This window comes from Pinus tabuliformis, chromosome Q, assembly GCF_031772625.1.
Source record: "Pinus tabuliformis cultivar Carrire ecotype Pingquan chromosome Q, CPIR1, whole genome shotgun sequence".
Lineage (NCBI taxonomy): Eukaryota > Viridiplantae > Streptophyta > Pinopsida > Pinales > Pinaceae > Pinus > Pinus tabuliformis.
In genome coordinates this window covers 922,379,511-922,404,171 of record NC_142296.1, presented here as the reverse complement: position 1 = coordinate 922,404,171, position 24,661 = coordinate 922,379,511, and the positions used below count along the sequence as shown (strand labels likewise).

Genomic DNA, 24,661 nt, shown 5'->3' with positions numbered 1-24,661 from the left:
TTTGCCCAAACCCTTTCTGGGTATTGGAGTTCTCATGTGCCTTAGCCTCTCCACCAATTTTCGTGGCTAGAGCACATCTGATGCTACCCCAAATCAACACTCCCTCTTAGCAAGGACTGTGCTCTAGTAATACTCCTCACTGAGCATCACCCTGATCATCCGACATCGGTCCCTGTGCTGATGCTAGGCCTGTTGCCCAACATTCTCTGCACTGCTGCATCCTATACTGCTACCCATGGCCCTTCCACTACCACTGCTGCATCTGTACTGCAACTTCCTCTGCATCCGTGCTGTTGCCCATGGCCCTGCCACTGCCCCTGCTGCATCTGCATTGCAACCCCTCTCATCATGCTGCCCATAGCACTACCACTGCTAACTGCTGCACTGCAACTCAGTTACTGAGAAGTAAGTAACTGATCTCCCAACTTTGACATCTCCGTCAGGCTAGAAACACTCCTGATGCTGAAGCTCCCTCTGTCACTGACAAGTGCTCCCTCTCTGACCTCTGCGCTGCTGCAACAACTCCATGCATCTCACACCGTTACACACCTCTCTGTGCCATCCTGCACTAGTGCAACACTCCCGTGCCTCTCGCACTGTTGCAGCCTGTTAGCCTTGCGCTATCCTGGGAATCCTGCACTGTACCTCCCTCTGTCACTTCATCCGCATCCATCTCTACTGACATCGCCAGTACTGCTATTCCTCTTCGGGGCTCCCATAGCAAGGGCTAGTACAAGAGGTTGGGTACCTCGAGAATCTTGCCCCTCATCACCTGTAGTCCGCATGACTACAACTCAATGTCTCCCCACTTCTGCTCAAGTGGTGTGTGTGCACTCATGGCACAGTCATCATCTGTCTCCACTTCCTTCTCTGCCCTTGCTGGCGCTGCCTTGGTCTCGGAGGCCTCTCCCTTACTCTTCTTCCTTGGACACTGGGTTGCATAATGACCCAGCTCCCCACAGTGGAAGCATTTGACCTTGGAGAGGTCCTTCTTCTTCTGTTTCTCCTACTTTCCCTCAGATGCTAGGGCAACATCCTTCTCCTCCTCCTTCTTGATTCTGATCCCCTTGCCACTGCTTCCCGCCTTGCTTAGCCTTTTGATCTCTTCTTGGCAAAGAGCAGCCCACATTTCCTCCCAATCTGGAAGGGTCGCCCTGCCTAGTATGCTCTGGACAAACACCTCCTAGTCTTTTGAGATTGCGTTCAGGGCTGTTCTCACCATCAGTTCTCCTTTCTGCATCTGGTATGATCGCAGCTGATTTTTTAGTAGGATCTTCCTCTGCACGGAAGTATGTTGATAGAACTCTGTGAGGGCCTCCCACATCTCCTGTGCTGTGTTCTTCTCGGCAATATGTGGTACTATATGATCCTTGACCCCGTCAAGGATGATACTCTTAACCCTCACCATTGCATCCTCGTACTTGTCGTTATTAGCTGGGTCAACTGGGATAGCTATCGTCCTCAAGGCAAAGTACTTGACACAATTCCTGTCTAGTATGGATAAGATTTTGGCCTTCCAGACTATGAAGTTTGAGGATCTGTCCAGTCTGTTTTGGCCTCTTACTCCGTGTAGTGCCATTTCGCTGCTCCTCTACTTCCCTCCTAGATGTTCTCGTTGTGACTCCCTCTGAGCCTCAATTTCCTTCCTGGAAACCCTTCTGCCAATGTCGAGATGCCCCCACTCTGATCATTTGTGCATCTACACCACTGATCCAGATTTCTCAGCTAGAAACCCTCGGTAGCAACTCCCTCTCCCTTGGCCTTGCCCTGTTAAGTAATGTTTTGACTACAGTACCCCACCAGCTCCACTCTGCAACTTACCCACAACCTCCTAAACCCCAGCAAACTAAAGGTTAGAGCTCCTAGGCTTTGTGCAATCTCGACACAAGCAAATCAGCTTCCTCAGCCAACTATGTCAGCCCTCCTGGCCTTTGCGTGGCTCTGCGTGAGCCTGTCTTTGCCTCCCTTAGCCTCTTCTTGGCTCAATCTTGATGACGCAGGCACTGCGTCACCCCTTTCTTGCTGCTACTCTGCTAGGAACAACTTCTGTCACTCGGGACAACTGTTTTCTGCTGTTGCTGCTCTGCTCAGCTGATGTCCTTGGTTCTCCTGTGATCTGCAACCATGCTCTGATACCATGTTGAAGTTTCTAAGCTTAACTGTTAGAAACCCTTCGTGCACTTTACTGATTTATTCCTACCTACTTGTTCTGTTAATTAACAAGTTATTTACCATGTAAATATTGGAAATAAATACAAGTGCATGTTCAACACATTACAGATCATCAACTGAAGGAAACATAAACAAACACACAAGTGACACTGTTGTTTTTGGACTAATGTCCTAGAAAAACCTAATGTGGGAAAACTGGTGGAACTATCTGAGGGTTTGATTTATTAAGCAGTTTTAGAATACAATTTGGGTGCCAAATCTAGGTCACCTAATAGAGAAAAATCTCAGCAGTAGTACCTCTCTACTTGGAAGCAGATATTCCGGCTGAAACCACGGATAAACACTCCGGCAGCTCCACAGCTCCAAGCTGCCCCACGAAACCACAACGTTAGTCTCTAGGGACTGCGTCGGCCTCTCTCTGGCCCAATGTTAGCCCAACGTCACTCTGCCTTGGCTTGCGTCAGCCTCTGGAGGCATTGTGTCAGTCCATTGGCCCTCTGCGTCACACTTGCTGGCCCTCTGAGGTACTGCGCAGCTCCTCGCTGCCTCTGTGTGAGCCCTGGATGGCTCTGTGTGAACCCTTGGCTGCTTCTGTGTCCCTTTCTCCGGCTACTGCACTGATCCTCCCGTGCTATCTCTGCCTCTCTGCTTCTGTATTCACTGCCCCTTAGCTGCAACTCTGATCACTCTCTCAACTTTCTCAGCAAACCCAACCCCAGAAAGTCGAAATCTTGATCTCTTGGTGTGTTCTCCAAGTGACCCTCAAGCCTCCTCTTATACTTTTCTCGTTGACAAATCAACTACCGAGATTAAGTCCCTAATTAATGGCTAAGATTAGATTTGGCTTGATCCACGACTTTTAGACCATTCTAACACAGTTTTATATTAATTCACATTAATATTTTATTTTCCCTAAGTTTAGACATAGGGACTCCATTAAAAATATTAATTATTTTAATATTTCCCAAACTGTTTAGAATTTGCCCAAACCCTTCCTGGGTATTGGAGATCTCATTCGCCTTAGCTGCTCCACCAATTTTCGTGGCTAGAGCACATCCGATGCTACCCCAAATCAACACACAGGAGGCTGAATTGTAGACTCGAAATTAGTCCACAGAAGGCTGAGTTCCTTACCTTAGGGCCGAATTTCCGCAAGCCACAGAGAGGCCAAATCTCCACAGGTCAGAAGTGCCCTTTCTCAGGCCAAATCACAAACCCAAATTCTATCCTTCCTCAAGCTGAATCACAGGCCGAATTTTGTCCTACCTTAGGCCGAATTAGGCCTAGATCTGTTGTTATCTCAAGTTGAGTCTACGCCGAGGTTTGTCCTTCAAAAGAGCGTTGAGATACAAGCTACGAAAGAGGTCGATGTCTGCTCCAAAGACAATCAATTTTTGCTTCAAAAAACTAATCAAAAGATCACCAATAACCATAACCCAAGAACATAAACCAAGAAACCAAGTATTTTCTCCTTCAATTCACCTCAAGGTTCATCATATATGAACTTATTACTTCTTCCTTAGGCCCGAACTGTATCTTCTCCTCGCTTGGTCGAGTTGGAGGTCAAATGGGGGAGGTTTCTTTTATTTATACTAGTCAAACCACTTCAAATAGGGATGACTTGTCCTAGACAGGGCTGACTTGAACAAAGGGAAAAACAAGTGATTTTTGTCTTAAAAAAATAGTTTCTCCTGAAAGGAAGAGAGTTAGGGGGCATGCAATAGCTCGTTGGAAGGGATTAAAGTGCTCTTTAGGCCCATGCTACTCTTGTCTTACAGTTGATCATCCTTTGACATCAATAATAATTATTTTCTCAATAATCATCACTATCCCTGCCATGTCATTTGCCCACTTTGTTGATTCTCTAATGCTCAGAGAAATCTAGAAATTCTGACACTTGGGTTTTGTTCCTCTCATTCTGTAGATGTACCAAACTACCGAACATTGACTTTGTTCTGCCACCTGGAAACTTGTTTCACTTGTTTGACCAACCTGTAACTAGCCACTGCCTTCTTTGATTGGAAAAAATCAATGTGGGATAGACTCCTTTCATCAAGCTGAACAATATGAGACTAAGTTGACTTTTTGAACACTGTGACCACTTTGCATTAGGAACTATGAATTGCCTCGGAAATTGTGAAAGTTGTCAATACGAGATTGCCATGCATGAGAACTGTCTAAGGCATACTGCACCACAGCTAGGGTCACCTACAAACTCTATAGACTCTAACCATGAGGCAAAACATAGGTGCACCTTGATGCAGGATGGACTGGCCCATACATCAATGGTTACCCCTACAAATGCAGGCTCCCATAAAACCATTAGTCCTCAACTAATCCCACCTAAGGTCCTCCAATCCAATACAACATGAAAGGAACCCAAGATGAACTACAAGGGATCGACCATGGTCTGACCAACAGAACAAGATGCAAGCAATAAGACACAGGCCTAGGATGCCTAATACAAAGCCTCACATGATTGTAACAATGCTTTTGACTTGTGACGTTTTGCTTACAATGGTGATGAATATGTTACAAAATTTTTATAGGTACCCCTATTGACATGATAGCTAACAAGTCCTATTAGGTGCTTCCAACCATAAGAGGAGGAATAGTTCTTATGCTGACCAATCAATCAATAGGTGCTAGTGGTTATTAATATGGTAGGGGTTTACTTCATGGAATATGCCACAACCTTTGTGCCAACTATGAAATTTCATCATTCTTGAGCATTATAATGTGGAGAGGGAGCAATCATGGGACTTAAGCTACCCGTTTCTTTGACCTATTTTTACCACCCCTCTTGTGCGCCTTTTTCTTTGTTGATTTTTTTTTCTTGCATAGCTTGGATTACAAGCTTTTATTTATGCACCATTAACCCCTTAAAGATGAAGTGATTTATTGTTCATCGGGGTTGGGATATTCATATTTCCTTTCATGTTGATTACTTATGCATTAGCCAGGAATTGGTTGAGGGTTAATGAAGGTGGTAGAGCTCATGCTAGGCTTTTGTCCACGCACTTTATCGTATCCCAACCAATTTTTGCATTTTATCGATATGGCTCATGCTCTTTCTTTTCTTTTTGCTGCATCAACCTCTCAGGGAAAAGTTTCCGGGACCCTACTCAAGAATGAGGGAAACAAGGAACCGATATTGGTGATAGATTGCAATCGACTTGAATATGGGATGTGGATATGAGGGATAGATGGAAAGTGTTAAGTATGGATTATTATGGACACACAACATCAATCAATGCCTCCTATTTGTGCCCCTTCTACATAGTGGAAAGAAAGGCCTCAAGGAAGGTCACATTAGACTAGGGGCAATGGATAACCACCATGATGAAGCATGGGAATAAGAATACAATAAAAAACAATCTATTTTCCAATTCAATCCGTGATCCATACTAGAATGTGTTGGCAGTATGATGCATGTGTTGTACTTGATGGCAACCCACTCGTAGAAGAACATCTCACTTATTTATAACTAGATGAATCTACAGAAGAGATATCAGATGTGACTGAATGCATGGGATGCAGGACAGCTCAAAAGGAATCAGATGACAGTTCTCAGTATGACAAGTTAGCTTTGCCATCAAGTCCAAAGGGGGAGATTGTTGGCATTATGAGACAAGTGTTGTCCTTGATACAGATGACAGATCATAGTGCAACAGGTTAGTAGCAAGGAATTGATGATCAGACTACAAGAATGAAGAGAGAAAAGTATATACGCAGGTTCACTAATACAAAGGCGCGTATACACACGATATCGCTGACCAAAAGTCGCGTATGCGTATGCACACACATTCATGCACGGAAAGGCGCGTACATGTGAAAAACTTATCTTTTGGTCCATGGTATTTAGTCCGACATATTTGAACCTATGGTTTTGGTCCTTGGTATTGCGTCTAAAATATTGAACCCAAGTATTTGGTCCAAGGTATTGATTATTTATGGTTTTGGACCATGGTATTGAATAAGGCCTAAGACTATAAAAGGAGAAGAAGATCATTAGGCAAGTGTATTGAGAGAGTCTTGAATATCTGATGAAGTATGAGATCCAGTATGCAGGTTATGGGTTCATGATGCTTTGCTAAGGAGGAATCTAAGCGGTTGATGGAGAACAAGATCTAAGGAGAGATTGGGATCTAATAGCTTGGAATGAATCATCTCTATACGGTTTGATCATGCTTATTCTAGTTCTGTATACTAACGCATGTAATGTTTTGTAAATGTTATGATATGGGTATGACTGGTGTTTGGATCAGCTGCAAAGTTATGAGAAAATATTTGTAGATCTGTACGCGGGTTGGGTTTGGTTAAAGCGCGTATGTACGCGGGTTTGGTTCGTCATAGTAGCATATACATTATAACATTTGATATTTGAAGTTGCAGTTGGATCTGGTTATTGTTGCAAAGTTTCGGTGACTGTGTTGTTGACAGGGTTTCAGTGTTTCAGTGATTCAGAGATTGATGATGCTAGTATTGATTGATTTTGTGCTTTAATGATATTGATGGGTCCAGTATGAAAATTGGATGAAACGTGGCCTTTCAGATTATGGAGTTGTGCTTCAGGAGTATCTAGTCTGAAAATTTATGAAACGTGGTACCTGGAGGAAGAAAGAGAAGGTTGTAGCCTTCTGTAGGTCGACACCTATGTACTAGTACATCAGCTAGTACAAGAGCTAAAGGGGTGGTAGCTCCCTTCCAGTAGCAGCTGGAAAACGAGTAAAGATTGGAGCATTTCAGTAGGCTGGCACCTACGTACTAGTAAATGGATCGGCTAGTTCAAGAGCTAAGGGGGTTGTAGCTCCCTTCCAGGAGTGTCTGGAGAACGAGAGAAGGTTGTAGCCTTCTGCAGGTAGAAGCCTGTGTACTGGTATAAGACTGCACAAGTACAGAATCATTGTGAAAAGAAGTTTCTAATTAAAAGAAGATAGAGACGACTTGTAGCAAGTGGTTTTCACCCACATTGGGTTTCCACCTTATATCATGGTGTTCATGTGTGCTTCTTGTGTGTGATGATCTGTTCTGTTTTACTGCTTCTGTTTACTGTTCATATGGTTAATAATGTTCTGATGCACTCATTAAGGATCAACTAACTGAATCATAAGTTTACTGGATATACGCTGGTTGCATTAATCATAGTTGCGTATACACGCGGTTTGCCTTAACTGAAGTAGCGTATATGAATCTGAATATGTAAATGAAAAAGTTATATTGATTTGATAATACTGATTCACCCCTCTCCAACAATTGGAATCAGAGCAGGTCCTTTGGTAGAAGCTTGATCGCTTGAAGGAGATCTGTAGATCAATGGGAAAGAAGCTTAAGAAGAAGGCGCCTAAGAAGAAGAAGATATCTCAGAAGAACCATGACAGTGGGAGAATCGATTAGGGAATATGTGGAAGAAGCTCTTCAGATTCAGAATCACTTCAGAATGAAGATGAACAAGCAAAAGAACTATCAGGTATGAATTTGTTATCCTCTGGTGATACATCTATTTATCCATTTGAAGATGATGAAAGCAATAGCGAAACAACTGAATTTGCTCTTATGGGTGAGCAAGAAAGATATCGAATAGAGGCAGTATTTAAAAGGCTTACAGACAAAATTAGAGACCAACAAGATCTATTGAATAAAAGGGAATGTGCCTTCAAAGAAGAAGCTACTAAACTAAAAGCTCAACTAGAGGAAGGTAACAAGGTAAGGAAGCTATTCAAGGAAAAGGAAGATCAATGTCAAAAGTTGTAGGATGAAGTGAATGAAAGGAGCACAATAATCAAGAAACTCAGAGATAGATCCAGTTACTATGAAAGGCTTGAAGCTATGACCCTCTCGCTAAAGGAAGATCTTGAAGAATCAAATAAGCAGAATAAAGAACTACTCCAAGCTCTTGAAAAACAAGAAAACGAAGTTCTTGAATTAAGACATCAGTTGGAAGAAGGAAGGAAAGCTGAAGAGAACATGAAGAAGCAGTATCATGAAAAGGAAGAGCATCTTCAGGTTGAGGTAAACTTTCTAAAAGATAAATTAGAAGAAAAGGATAAGCTCTTACGATTTCAAGATAGTACTAAGATTTTGGATGATATTCTTAGTAGTCAAAGGTCTCCTGCTATCAAAACTGGTCTTGGTTTTCATGAATCTATTGAAGGTGAATCTAGTTCACAAAGAAAGACAAAGAACTGTAATGCAAAATTTGAAATGCTCCACAAGGAGATGAGAGGTCAACCCCATCAACAACCAAGGAAAGAAATTATTCAAAGAAATTCTTTTACTCCTCCAATGAATAATGTTGAATGTTATGTATGTCATAATCTTGGACATGTTGTAGCCAGATGCAGAAGTAGAATGGTTCAAGACCATCACACAGAAAGAACATCACGTTCCAGGTACTTTAAGGGATATTGATTTTCTTGCAATATGTTTGGTCACAGAGCTGTTGATTGCTACAGAAAAAATATGAAACATGTGAGATGTTATGCATGTAACAAGCTTGGACATATAGCTAAGAATTGCAGGAACAAAGTACGGGCACCATACCAAAAGGAGAAAACATCATCACACTTGAAGATATGGAAGAAGAAGGAAGTACTGTCAGAAAGAGGTGGCACAGCACAATATACAGACATAACAGACTCAGAGGGAGCTGAAAGTGTAAAACTTCAGTGTCCTAAATCTCATACGCAAGTTTCATAAAGGGAAGTCGCGTATATACGCGAGTTAGTTAATGCACAGTCGCGTATATGTTAGTTTGAGGAAAAGCAGTAGGGACAGGCTCAGAAAAAGGGTCTGATATGATTCAGTCCATTATTTTCTCTGTTTGATAATGATTACAATCTGCTGATGATGTGTGGAAATGTCTTGACACTTGTAAGATGTTTTAAAGTATTATTGATCTTAAATTAATGATGATGATGCCTTGATACTTCTTGCTGATATATGCATGATCAGATCTGACAGTGAACAGATGGCACAGGTTCAAGGGGAGCATATCCTTTTAATAATGCATTGTTGGCATTATGGTTAGTAGTCCTTGGTAATGATGCTTATATGACTAAATGATATATCTTGCTATGATATGGTTATAAGTTGTCTATGACAAAATCTCATATGATTCTTGGGGTTACATAGTTGGTGTTCAGATCAGATTTGTGGATTGATTATTTGATGGTGCATATATGATGCTTACATGGTGATTTTCATAAGGATAAGGAGAAGTACAAAGCTCAAATACATATCTTCATTACTTGATGATTAGTCATAAGGATCATATAATACAGTTATGATGCAGGATTCCTATAGTTCTTGGCGCTCACATGGATGAGGATTGTGGCTGTTGATGATATCAAGAGGTCTTGTCAAAAGATCTTGAGCTTTAGATACATAGTGCTGGATACATGGAGTTGCATTGTTGGAGATATGATGATGATGAGTTCTTACCTATATGATGATAGGTTGATACTCACATATGATGATTGATGATTATCAGATAAGGGATATTTCCGCGTAATGGATGGTATATAAGATCATGCAGTTCTTGATGATGATGAGATGACTATGGTGTTTTTCACAAATGTTATAATGTGATGATTTTATGATGATGAGTTGATATCTATATGCAAACATACCTTGTTACAGGACATTTACAGGTTGCTGATCTGGAAGTGGTTGTACGCGAGTTTTATGAGGGACATCCGCGTATATACGCATGTTTCTGTGGATACAGTCGCGTATATTTTGGAAATCAGTGGGCCAGACTCAGAATGAGAAAAGTCTGTTATGGGTCTGACAGAGACCATCTGGAACAGGTGCAGAGGGAGAACATGATTGCTGGTCTAGATGTTGTTGACAGATGCTTATGGAGCAGATCATACATTGTGTATGATAGTTGCTGATGACTATCATGGTCTTATTTAGATGTTTGGTCTCATGTAAAGGTCATATCAAGACTCATGATGTAATAGTGTGTCTCTATCTATTGTAGTCATTTGATGAAATCTCTTCTGGTCATATGATGTAATTTGTACCCCCACTATGCATAGGAAGGATGATGAAATATTTCAGTCATGTATTTCTTTTATTATCAAGGTCATGTAACGACCTATGTTGGTTTCCCCACTTGGTTAGGTGGATGAGTCAATATTGGTATATCCCCACTGGGTTGGGAGATGGATGTATGTATGAGTCCTTACTGATAGGAAGGTCATTTATGATAGAGTCATGTTCTTCTTGTAGAACATATTTTTGCAGACCTTGCTTACAGTCAGGGGGAGCATGAACAACACATTTCAGCAGAGCAGAGACTTCAGCATGTACTTAGAGGGAGCATGGTCAGATTGGTACACCTTGGCATATACAAAGGGGGAGCTCATTCAGAGATTTCTGCAGGTACTCAGGGGGAGGATGCACAACGGAATGTTTATCAAGGAAACAGAATATCTTGGTCCGCCCTTTGCCCTTGATGTCAAAGGGGGAGAGTGATTTGGTGTTGTTGCCACCAAGTCCAAAGCGGGAGATTGTTGGCAGTATGATGCATGTGTTGTACTTGATGGCAATCCACTCGTAGAAGAACATCTCACTTATTTATAACTAGATGAATCTACAAAAGAGATATTAGATGTGACTGAATGCATGGGATGCAGGACAACTCAAAGGAATCAGATGACAGTTCTCAGTATGACAAGTTAGCTTTGCCATCAAGTCCAAAGGGGGAGATTGTTGGCATTATGAGACAAGTGTTGTTCTTGATACAGATGACAAATCATAGTGCAGCAGGTCAGTAGCAAGGAATTGATGATCAGACTACAAGAATGAAGAGAGAAAAGTATATACGCAGGTTCACTAATACAAAGGCGCGTATACACGCGATATTGCTGACCAAAAGTCGCGTATGCGTATGCACGCACATTCATGCACGGAAAGGCGCGTACATGTGAAAAACTTATCTTTTGGTCCATGGTATTTAGTCCGACATATTTGAACCTATGGTTTTGGTCCTTGGTATTGCGTCTAAAATATTGAACCCAAGTATTTGGTCCAAGGTATTGATTATTTATGGTTTTGGACCATGGTATTGAATAAGGCCTAAGACTATAAAAGGAGAAGATCATTAGGCAAGTGTATTGAGAGAGTCTTGAATATCTGATGAAGTATGAGATCCAGTATGCAGGTTATGGGTTCATGATGCTTTGCTAAGGAGGAATCTAAGCGGTTGATGGAGAACAAGATCTAAGGAGAGATCGGGATCTAATGGCTTGGAATGAATCATGTCTATACGGTTTGATCATGCTTATTCTAGATCTATATACTGACGCATGTAATGTTCTGTAAATGTTATGATATGGGTATGACTGGTGTCTGGATCAACTGCAAAGTTATGAGAAAATATTTGTAGATCTGTACGCGGGTTGGCTTTGGTTAAAGCGCGTATGTACGCGGGTTTGGTTCGTCATAGTAGCGTATACATTATGACATTTGATATTTGAAGTTGCAGTTGGATCTGGTTATTGTTGCAGAGTTCCGGTGACTGTGTTGTTGACATGGTTTCAGTGTTTCAGTGATTCAGAGATTGATGATGCTAGTATTGATTGATTTTGTGCTTTAATGATATTGATGGGTCCAGTATGAAAATTGGATGAAACGTGGCCTTTCAGATTATGGAGTTGTGCTTCAGGAGTATCTAGTCTGAAAATTTATGAAACGTGGTACCTGGAGGAAGAAAGAGAAGGTTGTAGCCTTCTGTAGGTCGGCACCTACGTACTAGTACATCAGCTAGTACAAGAGCTAAGGGGGTGGTAGCTCCCTTCCAGTAGCAGCTGGAAAACGAGTAAATATTGGAGCATTTCAGTAGGCCGGCACCTACGTACTAGTAAATGGATCGGCTAGTTCAAGAGCTAAGGGGGTTGTAGCTCCCTTCCAGGAGCGTCTGGAGAACGAGAGAAGGTTGTAGCCTTTTGCAGGTAGAACCCTGTGTACTGGTATAAGACTGCACCAATACAGAATCATTGTAAAAAGAAGTTTCTAATTAAAAGAAGATAGAGACGACTTGCATCAGGTGGTTTTCACTCACATTGGGTTTCCACCTTATATCATGGTGTTCATGTGTGCTTCTTGTGTGTGATGATCTGTTCTGTTTTACTGCTTCTGTTTACTGTTCATATGGTTAATAATGTTCTGATGCACTCATTAAGGATCAACTAACTGAATCATAAGTTTACTGGATATACGCTGGTTGCATTAATCATAGTTGCGTATACACGCGGTTTGCCTTAACTGAAGTAGCGTATATGAATCTGAATATGGAAATGAAAAGGTTATATTGATTTGATAACACTGATTCACCCCCCCTCTCAGTATTATTTCCAACAGAATGCCCTTAAATATTAAATGGAAGCACTTGATATTAAAAATGGTTAATGTACCTTATAATAGATGACTCACCTTTGTCTGATAAGTAAGCTAGATGAAGTAAAGCACTTACCGGAGCATGGATGGGGGGCCTTTGAGGCTAGCTATCTATGGATCATCATAAGGCTGTTGGATGGCAAGCTAAACAAATAGGGGAAAAAATTCTCCTATGGGTTACCCACTTGGGTGGGTAACAAGCACCTCGGGATGCTGGAGGTCGGTTTGGGAGTTCTTCAATGCAGAGGTGACTTCAGGGGGGTCACAGATTTTATGAGGAATAGAGTCCTCATTGGTATGGTTTACCTCATGAAGTAGAATGAAGGTTGATGGTTAGGGTCCCCATAGGCTTGAAAGGCTAGCAAGGAAGTCTTTTCCCATGGTCTCCCAATAGGTAGAGGGAAAAATTCCAAGGGAGCCGAATTGAATTTCATTTTCAGTTGAAAGAGGAACATGAGAGGGAAGAGAACATGGCTTACCAAAGATCAAATCTTCAGCACAATGCTTGGCTGATTTTGAGGGGTCATTTATCTGCTTTGGAGGATTTGCATCCTTCCAATCATCTGGCTAAATGGTTTCTGTTGGTTCCTTCTCCATTTGAATTGCTTCCAGAGTAGACTGAGTAGATGCTACCGCAGCACCCAATCCTTTCCAAGCACTCATTTTGTGCTTAGAGAATATGAAGTAATCTATTGGCAGGTGACCATAGGAGTGACATCATCCACATTTAAATGGAATCCCCTCATATTCTAGCTCTTAGCAAAACAAAATGTTCTTTCTCTTGATGGTAATGGAGTGTAGCAGGCCATTTGATAAATTAAGACACACCAAGATGTGGGTCATGGCCATATAGCAACTGAACCGGAAGGAATTGTCCCCTTGATAAAGAAAACCCCAGTGCATTTCCAATCTCTTTGAACACCTCTTGTGACTAGAGAATCAAGGGCAGGTTGGGGTGTCTAACACAAATTGGCACTAGCTCTAATTTCTTGGATGTGTCAAAATTGATCTCTTATTTCTAGAAAAAGAGCTTGAGATCCTCAGCTTCATCTTGAATGAAGGTTTTTTTTGGCATCGTTCCTGATTTTGTAATCCATACCATCCACCCTTTTGTTAATATCAAGCTTTGAGGTTCATAGCTAATAATTTTGGGAAAATCGTCAATTGTCTAGCTTTTTAACATTCTTGGCAACATTCTTTTGCTTGCAAAACATCCCACCATGACCAAATCCTCCATTTCCATAATTTCATGTAGCATAATCTCTTCCCTTATTTTTATATTGGTTTCAGTTATTTTTCTTTTGACACATTTTCAGTTCTTCCTAGGCTTCCCCACACATCACACTCTGGTCCTCTTAGAGATGTTATCCACATTCTTCTCTGGTGCAATGTCGCACATAAGATCTCCTGAGAGAAATCTTGTAATAAACCTGCCATTTATGTGTGTAGCTAATTCAGTTTCCGAGGGCAATCCAAATTGACTTCTCATTCCCAATTGAGTGTTGACCTCCTTCTTGATTTGGGTGGAGTTTGATGTCGTGTAGGGATAATGATTTGTCTCCTCTGCATCCTCAGAAAGGGAGTGAATGAGCAGATCCTCCTCCAATCCAAATCTGTGCAATCCTTTAGGTGCCCTTGTGCCAAAATCATTCAACAAACTTGTGCACATAGGTGGCAAATCCACAGTCCCATCAGATGTCCACTGCCTTTGGATTCCAATATCCTTAATGATGGATTCCAAAACTTCCAATGCTTCTTCCTCCAATGGCTTTGTTTCAGCTCACTTGGAGAGAAATTGGGAGAGGGCAGGGTTCCTACCTGAGGTCTTTGGTGATGTCCTGGTATCACTCAGAGGGGTTTTCTGTGTAATCCAGATGTTCCTCCTCTGTAATCCTGGATCTAGACATCGAATTTATTGGGGTTTTTGTCTGCTTCAGGGCCTGCAGCTTTAACCTCTGATGCCTACTCCTAGCCGCAGAGCTCATTTCTCACTTTAGAAATACAATGGTGTACAAATACATAACTTTGGTAAATAATTGATATAATGAAATCCTTTATGCATGCAGGCATGCCAGAGGCTGTTTATATAGGTGGTGTGGTGGGTGCGGAAGCTATTGTGTAGATACATATTACAGATGTAGATAGTGTAGATATTACTCCTTTTTCTGGAAGTATAAATGAGTAGCATATAAATATTTAAAATTTTATCTTTTCTTGAATTTGTAATTCAGTAGCTGTCTGAGAGCTGTCCATTAGAGTGAGTAATGATTTTTTTTATGCAGGTTGAGAAAGGTGATATGGTGACCTTTTTGGATGTGATTGACACCTGTAACTCTTGCATTCAGTGCCTGGTATGTAAGCCTGTTCTCCAGAAAAATCCTCATGCAGTTCTACAATAGGCACTCAAATACAATGAATTTTGATACTCTAAGTCTGACCACAATCAGTCCAACTAGTTAATGTCTGTTTATTTTTTCATTTTTTGTTCAGCTGCAACCTTATGGCATTTTGCTTTTATCTGTGACTTACCAACAGGTGGATAAACAATCCACTCGGTGTCCTAAAAGAAGAGTTATGGGGATTACTTGCAAAGCAGACCATACAAGCATTAGAGGGCTTCTTGGTGGCTGGACAAAATATATTTATCTTCCACCAAATACCAAAATAATCCGACTCCCAAGTACTCTCCCTCCACAAGTTTTCATGGCAGGAGGTTGTGGGTAATTTTTCCTGCACATTTTTCATTTGAGGTTCGACTTATCTTTTACATCCTTTATAATATCTAGGTCATTGTAAATCCAAAACTGAACTGGATGGTTATAAGCATTTTCTAGTCATTTCTAGTTGACACTTATTCCACTTTGGTTTATATCCCTTTCTCCTATTGGATAATTTTCTCGGCCTTCTCCAGCACGATGCATTTGTTAATATAATTTGTCACTGAACTATACTGCCACTTTTTAAATGGAGCTTATATTCATGTGTACTTGTGTTTTAATTCCGCTCAAACCTTGGTTCTTGTAGGCTCCCTACAGCGATGCATGCAGTTGACAGGGCAAATATACGTCTAATGGACCGTGTAATCATACAAGGTTCTGGACCTGTTGGGTTATTAGCTGCAGTGCTGGCACAAGCTAGTGGGGCTCTTCAGGTGAAAGACTAGTTTGGACTTTACTCATCTATTTGCGATAAATATCCATGCTTTAAAAATTAATATATGCATTATGATAGAACAATATATGAAATTATGGGGGACATAATTGCAGTTGGAGATGCTTATCCATAGTTATGATGCAAAAACTGCAATATTAGTAAAGATCCACTATGCAATCTCATAAATATTAAGATGGTTGCAGTAAAGCACTGCCCTTGTGAGGGTAGATTATTTGATTTTTTCAATTTGAAGGGACAAAGCTATAGCAGATGGATACATATACCCGAGAACGATATTGCATGATCTTGGTCATAAACTCGTAGCCCACTCAAGTTTATTCCCCATTTGAAAACTTCATTTATCATGAAATGTACAAAGATCTGCGTAACCTTACTAAAAGATAATAATGTTATTGTAGCCTAAGCTTTGCTTTCCTCTGGAAATGGGTATATGATGCAGGCTTCTCACTAACATTGACTCAGAAACCAGCATATTGTTTCAAGCCAGAACCTTCTACAGAAAGCAGTCAAGCTATAAACAATTTTGTCAATTTCTCATAGAAACTAGATTGATCGATACATTATAAGATTAACTTACAACCCTGAAATAACAGATAAACAATGACATGAATTTCAACTCTAAATATGCACATTATATGTTGAATTATAAATAAAAGATTTACTTGATTAAGGTGTCAATATGTAGTGTGTCAGCTCAACATGCATATTATGCCGCAAAGTTTCTGGAGGAATTTGAGGAATCATTTAGGTTGCTTCGTTTCCCAAAGAGGATGATGATTATGGTTAATCCTGTTGTAAATATATTGTTCAGAAAAATATGAAGATGAGCCAAGTCAATTCTTTCCTATGCCTTGAATTTCTCTCTTTGAAGACTTACTTTATAATAAAGGAACAGATGAGTAAAGATATTGTTTTCAGGATGTAAATTTCAGCCTTCTTGTTTCTATGACTTCTTTTCCTTCCTTTGTTATCTACCTGTTAGCACTAATTTTTATGCCCTTAGAGCTGATATAAACTTTAAAATCAGCGAACATATAGGAAAACCTGACCTATGGGTCACTGGCAAATCTTCTACGTTTGGACTTGTGCTTGCCAACCTCAGGGGGGTGTCCCCCTAATGTTTGTTCCTGCTGTTTTAACCTGTAATTCTGCAATAAAACATTTGAAAAACAGCAAGGTAAATGCTGTTTGATCAGCAAGTTAGTGGCCAAACAAGTATGTAAAACTTCATATATTAAAGTCCTTCACAAATCAGCCTGTTATGTAGAAAAGTAATACAAGAAGAAAGTGTATCTAAGTGGCTAATTGCCCAAATAAATCACTGAAAACTCTCAATAATTTGCACAATATAACATTGAATCAAGCAAACCAGATTGAGTGGATCAAAATTGACTTATTCCATGAGAGGCAGAAGGTTGGCTGCACCAAGATGACTATCACAGAACTTGAATACAATGATACCCAGCCACAGAGTAATAAGAGCCAGAAAAGAGAGAGAGAGAAGAAAGCATGGCTGCTTTCTCTTACTCAGGACAACTCAAGTTGAAAGGCTGGCTTTCCACTTAAATAGTTTTTTCCTTTGCAATTATGGCAATGAGGAGGAAAAGTCAAATTCTTCCATAATTGGGCATTACTTTGCATGGTTGCATCAATTGAGCTTTGAGTGGAGAAGAAACTGAGTTAAGTGGTTCTTTCTTGAGTTAAATTGAAGCATTAGACAAAAAATAGCTCCGGGACTTATTTATCAAATTTGACTTAGCTAATTTTTGGGCAAACTTTTTCATGAAAAAAACATTCCTAATTAATTTTAGCAATTCAAGTTGGCTATTTTTCATCAAGTGAGTTGACTTGCCACAATTTTCTCATTAACTATAATTTGACTTGGCTTTTTTTCCCTAGGAAAAACTGTAATTTTATTAATGAAAACAAAATTACATGTCGTAGATGCTTACAATGCATTCAATCATTCCAGTCGAAACTGGTGTTCACATAGACAAAAAGTTAACTTCGAAATGGAGATGAGCATTATCCTCTTCTCCATTTCTTCTTTTCTACCTTTCTCCATTCTCCTTGGGATGGAGTGGTCGTTACAAGAGCTAGCTGGGATCCTTCATTCTTTCTTGGATTTTCCTTATCTGAATCCGAGCTATCAGATACATGATGATGTTTAGAGCCCCCTGTCTCCTTTGCTTTAGTGATGGTCTCCTGCCTCGATGTGTGTGCTGGGATTCCTAAATCTTCATGATTTACTCCCTCCTTTTCTACGTTGTCTTGTGGCTTTTGGGTTTCTTCAGTGGTAGGGTGCACTGTTTCTTCTTCATCCTCTTCTTCTTCAGGCTGTTGCTGTGGGAATTGCCATCCTTTGGGCTGCTTTCCTGGTTTCTTCTTCCTTCGAGGTACTTTCTAGTTATTAGGGCATAAGCTTTGTAAATGTCCTGTTTGCCGGCGTGATCGACATCTAAATGCCGTGTTCTCAAAATCTAGAAACTGTGTTCAGCATTGCTTGTTATGTGTGAGGAGAATACGGTCCGACAATCCTTCGCTGAGATCCACCTCCACACAAATTCTGGCAAAAGTGAAAATTCGTTCTTCGATTCTTTGTGTGTTTATCTTAATTTATCTCCCTAAGAGGTCCCCAATGCCTCCAAGCACTTTATGGTGCCAAAAATGAAGGGGGAGATTATGCAATCTAACACATACTGGCGTTCTTGATACCACCATTGTATTGGCATCGAAATCTGGGAACCATGGGGTGACAAAAAGTCCTGTAGAACCCCGAAAGCACGGGCCTTCTCGCAATACATATTCACGTTTCTCTGATGATGCAAATTTTACTATGAAAAAGCCCCTGGAGCAGAGGTGTATCTCACAATTTATTGACCAAGTTGTGAGAATCTAGTGAAAAAGATCCACTGGTTTTGGCTAGAAACCATTGAACTTGCATATAAAAACTTGTGATTCATAAGTGGTGCATAAATCAATTGTTTCTGTAATATCTACAGTCATAGCTGGTATTTGATTTAGCGACTCCACTATATAGGGACTAGGTAGATTGTGTGTTTGTTATGGTTTTGTTGATACTCCAGATTTCCCTTTTAGGATGTCTTTGAATGAAAGACCTCCATATACTGGTCCTTGATTCGATTATGATCCTTTGGGGAGACTAGATCTGAATACTCCTTCTGTTCCCTTTTGATTGCTTGGACCAGGAGAGCCTCCCCAAAGCCTCAAATTTAATATGATGTTGGATGACAGAAGAATGTTGTACTCTTGTATTCTTAGTTCATCTTTGCAAAGATTTTCCTTCGAAGATCAGGGTTTGAAAGAGAATTAGAATACCTAGAAAGTGCAAAATACTTTGCTTCAGTTGGTAGACCCTCTCTGAGGCCCGAACCCAGAATATAATTGATTTTTCCTTCTGGGGTTTTAATAAAAATTTGGAATTCTGTGTTGTTTCAGTTTAACTAGCCTTTTATTTGGGGGTCAAATTTATTCTGCTTTTTTGTGGAGGGAAATGGGGAGGGAATTTAGGAGGGAAAGTAAGGGAAATGTGAGAAAAAATGGGAGAAGATTTAGGGGGACAAGTGAGAGGAAAACTAGGAGGGAAAGTTAGATAGAAGAGAAGGAATAAAGATGAGGGGAAATAGGGGAGAATTTAGAAAAGGGAAATGCACAGGGAGAGAAAAATAAATTTGCTCAATTGCCATGTCAATTTATCTTTAGCCATGTCATTGATAACTCATACAAATCCTTGCCATTTGTGCATGCTCAATTGTTAGCATGTGTCGACCAATCAGACTGCCACCTCATTCTACTAAAATTAGACATGCCAAAAATAGGAATCCCCTTAAAAAAATAGGAAAATGTATCAACTGCCTTGAATAGATAGGGGGACCTTGCCATATATGGCACATCAAAAAATAGGTACTAGTAAAATATAAATATGTTTGCATGTCCACAATATTATACTCATTAGTCTTAGAATCTTGACGGGGAACCCAGATATGCTATCAAGATTGCTAAAATAAAAATTTCTTAGAATGAGACAAAACCACCATTGTCAGATTTAGACCTATTGCTATGCGCTGACTGCTAAAAATAGAAAGTTCTTAGATTTGGATGAAAACAACACCATTGGACTTGTTACCAACGTTGCTTGGAAGCAGGGAGTTGAAGTGGAAGCGAGAGTGGGGAGTGACAATTTTCAGAAGCTTCCATGTCGGGAGCAAATTTTATATAATATATATTTTTATACACTTTGATGTGTATATGTCAACAAAAGCATGTAGAATGATGAATTAATTATAAAAAGCATAACAACATGGATTAAACAATATACCATCAATCGTCTAGTAGTTATAATCTTCATCAACCACAGGTCCACAAGTTACAAGTTACAACATCTCAATTCTCGTGATTCATCAATCTTAAAATTTAAAAGTTTCAAAGTTCAATATATAACATTTGTCATCACTAAAGTTGTTCTTGTAACCATTACCAAACTACAACAAAGAATATCAAACATGAAATGAAACGTTTCAACTTTAATGAAGCGTCATATTCATAATTTATGAATCATTACCAATGAATTATAATTTCCAACTTCAAACTTCAAACTTAAATTGTCATATATTGTCTACAAAAAATACCATAATAAATATGAAAAAGTCAATAGTCATAAAAAGTATTGGAAACTAGGAAAGACAATTAAATTGCCGTGAGAAATTTCTAATTTCTTTTCTCGTGGTCTAGGCTATTCCCGTATAGTTGGACGGCCATTTCCAGAACCAGAAGACACATGACATCCATGTGAGGTTGCAAATGGAGATGGCGGCGAAGCCATTGCAATGTGAGCCCTGTTAGTGGATGATGGGGGTGGCATGGCTGTTGACGTTGTTGCTGTTGCTTCATCCTCATCTTTGAAAATTTCTACTTCCAATTGTTCTAAATGTAAGGCTTCATCCTCTAAATTTTCCTCCTCTGGGTTGTTGTCCCAAGTGACATATGCTCTATCATATCGAGCCCGATCACTATAATGTATCAACAACCTCAAGTTCTAGTGTACATAAACCAAGCTTTCTGCCCAATTTTCATTGATGCAATTTCTTTTGACATTGTGGATGAAGCTATAGGTGCTCCGACACCTCTTTGAAGAAGAAGTATTAACCACCTATGAAAGCACTTTCACTACCAATTTTTCCAAAGGCCCCCCGAAGCCATACATGTTCCACCACTCAATAGGATCCATTCTATCTCTATCATCAATAGCATGCAAAGAACCAAACACTCCAGTTTGACTGAAGTATTTGCTTAATTCTCCATGCAATCTGACACACTCCTCCCTATCAAGCACTGACTTGTTTAATGCAGTCATATAGCCATTTTGTACCTTTGGATATGTATGGGCTTTTCTCCTAGCCCCACCCCCAGGTGTAGGTTGGGCCAACCAAGATGGAGAGTAGTATTTTGGCGCAAGGACATACACCAAGGCATGGAGTGGAACATTAATATTATCCCACCTTTTGACCACATGTTTATGAATATGATCATACAAGATGGGATCTTTTGGTTCAACAATATCTTTTATTTGCCCTAGCATGCTATCCATCTACTCATACATGTCCCCAATCACTGGCGCATCTGTATCTGCAAAACAAATCATATTATAAATGGGATTGGTGAATTGCAAAACATTACTCACACCTGTCCAAAGATGACCATCAAGAACGATGTCCTCCACCTCTTGAAAATCTTCCCTGTCAGATGTCGTTGCAACCCTATCCTTTAATATCTGCCATGATTCACTTGATACCATGCTAGCCAATGCCTCTCTTACCTTCAAAAGGCACTTGAAGGTGAGGTAATAACTAGCAAATCTAGTCTTTGCTATCTTCAATAGCTCCAACCTTGAGTGAATATGGAAAAGGCCATGGGTATTACTATGATTGGTAATGAATCTTATCATTTTCTTGCCTTTCTTGTACAATGAACCAATCCATTTGTATTGAGGTTCCTTTATCTTAATAATATCATGCATCAAAAGGTTCATTGTGTGAACCAAACACCCAAACCAAAATATGTTGGGGTATCTATCCTCAATAATTGCTCTCGTTGCCTTACAATTAGAAGCATTATCAATGATGACTTGGATGACATTGTATGGCCCAATACTTTCAATTGTTTGAATTAATGGTTTTGTAATGTTGATGTCGGTCTTAAACTTATCTGAGTAGTCATGAGATGAAAGGAAGGCTGCACCAATAGCAAACACACCAAGAACACTTTTCAATGGCTTTCCTTTTACATTTGTCCAACCATCAGATACATTGGATACCCCATATTCATTCCAAGAATTTGTGAATTTTCCCAAAGCATTTTTTACTTTATCTTTTTCTCTGTCAAGTTCCACGGTTCTAGCTTTGTCATACCTAGGGCTCTTATATCCTTTAGGGGCATCATTGATGGTGGCAACCATTTCATGCCAAGAAGGTGAGCAAAGAACCTTGAATGGTATGCCACATGCATAGAGAAATCGGAATTTTTTTGCATCCATGTCCCTTTGTCAAGGAGTTTTGATATTGTTTTACGCCTTAGAGGGATGTTTGTACATGTGGTTGCAAATCCACTACCAGGGGTGGATGTTGATGGAGTTCTTGTAGTTGCTCTATGTGTGCTAGTGGTGTCATATTCAGCCTTTGATCTTTTTGATTGGTATTATGCTTCCTCCTCTTCCCTTATATATTTGGTTCTTTTTTGTGTTGACACATTTGCATAGGTTTTGATTCCTATTTGTTTATTCCCATCCCATGCCATTTCCCACTTAAATGCTTTCTGGCACGAGTATATGAACCTATGTAAGTAGCATTGCAATGGGGGTATACAAATTTAGTGGTTCGACCCCCTTTCCCTCCTCCAAGCCTTGTGACATATTTCCACAAGGGTGTTTGGTATACCTTGGTTTTCTCTTCGTCATCTTCACTCCCTTTATCCTCCTCCTCCTCTTCCTCTTGGTACTCCTCTTCTCCAAGTGTAATATTCTTAAGGGGAATATTCAATAAATAATAGAAACATGTACTAAGCTACAACAACAAAAATTTTCACATGCATGCACAATTAGTAAACCATATAACATGAGTAGGAATTGTGAGCCATTTTATTAATATCAATGCTAAAACTAGGTACAAATAGAGTAGAACAATGGAACCTTGGCTTGCTACTGCAAGCATGCAAAACCTAGGCGAAATGATGTGGACCTTGAACTACAAATGGCTCAAACTAGAAATTCACTTTGCCCAGAAATTTTGTTGCTTCTACTGGAGGTGAACTATAGTTTTGGCCCTCAAATTTGCTCTAAAAATTCTGCAAAATTAATTGGAGGCTCCTCGCACCCAATCCACCAAAACCTAGAAATATCTTAGGCCAATTCCAGTTGACTTGGGAAGCCTTAAAAAGTGAGAATTATCCAGCCAGTCAGTTTTGTGCCCAACTAGAGGAAATGAAAAATGGCTCAAACCTATGCACAAATAGCTAATAATTTCTTGCAAATTCTCCTCTGGAATTAGCACTTTTCCCTAGGGTCCACATAGGGTTAGCCTTCCTATCCCCTTGCCCCCACCTTGGGTCAGGCCTGGAATGATGCCCCAAAGGTTGAAGCAATTAAAAGAAAAAGAAAAAAGCATAAGTGGCCATATTTAACAGGAAATTGTACCACAAAATGCAAAGGATGGCCGGGACAAAATAATTAGCACGTGGGCAAAAGGCAATACATGAGCGCTACCCCAATCCATGGTCATCACCCTGGTTCCATAGGCCCTAGATGAACCTCCTTTATCATTCAGGAACCCATGATTGTCCCAACCCCCGGAGGGCAATGAACAACCCTACCTAAAAGGGGGTAATCATTGCTATATCTTACACATCATGCTCTTGTCCTTTGAGCCCCGAGCAGTTAATTAAAGAAAATTCATAAAAGGCAAAAGACATATAAAGAAGGGTGGAAAAATCAAGGCCAGGGCACCTCATGTACCACGATTTCTCCCTCCTACACATTACATACCCAAGTGTGGGCTTCCCCTTATCTAGCTACCCTATGCCAAATATGTGGCCCAGGATTGCCCCTCTCATTCCCTCTCCATTCCACTTATTTATCACTTGCCACCCCTATTAGAGGGATGTGCTTTGGACATACTATCCTCTTCAAGGGCTAAAACCAACTAATAAGGTACTTGGTTAACTGCCTTCGGAGCTTGGAGACACTAGCACATGCCAAAGCCAACTTCGGAAGGGCATGCCATTATGAAGTGTCCACTTTGTTATCCATGATTTGTAAACTCTTTTACCCAATTATTTCAATGACTGGTTGTACTGGAAGCCTAGGGGACGCATTGGATCTTATGCAGCATTACAGGTGGTTTCCATTTGGGTTTGGTCTCCCTATATGGGATCTTGACCCTAGAGGTCTACATTGGCACATATAGGGTGTGCATAGAGAACCATTGGACTCTACAGCAACAGAAAACACTCCACAGATCTTCATCGATGCTTAGAGACTACTAGCGATTCACTTTTGGGATGATCGTGATGTGCTTGGTACATTATGCCCAACAGACCCCCATAGGAGCCCCACACTCTTGACAGGTGTCCCAGGACTTGTACAATGTCATGGTAGCATTCATTCCACCACTCGTACCCTTGCAGAGGATCTATAGGCATCTCCAATCCATATAGAGACTTATGGGGTCATTTATGTGCCCTCAAACCGACTGCGAGCACCATAGGTCTACTACTTGGAGAACAAGGGGCCACCCCCTTGTCCATCATATTCCGAGGAATTTATTCCTTAGTATGGCACTTTAGGACATTATTAGGCCTTTGGAGGGCCCCACGACATGTACATATTATTATTTGG

General features: G+C 40.4%; 1 protein-coding gene across 1 annotated transcript in view; it reads left to right on the top strand.

Moving 5' to 3' along the window:
* LOC149222473 (uncharacterized) overlaps positions 1-24,661 on the top strand; it is a 197,987-nt gene that overhangs the window by 105,157 nt on the left and 68,169 nt on the right. The window contains exons 2-4 of the mRNA XM_089385457.1: positions 14,862-14,930; positions 15,115-15,299; positions 15,604-15,730. Coding sequence (XP_089241583.1) covers positions 14,862-14,930; positions 15,115-15,299; positions 15,604-15,730 — 381 coding nt within the window. The remainder of the gene's footprint in view (positions 1-14,861; positions 14,931-15,114; positions 15,300-15,603; positions 15,731-24,661) is intronic.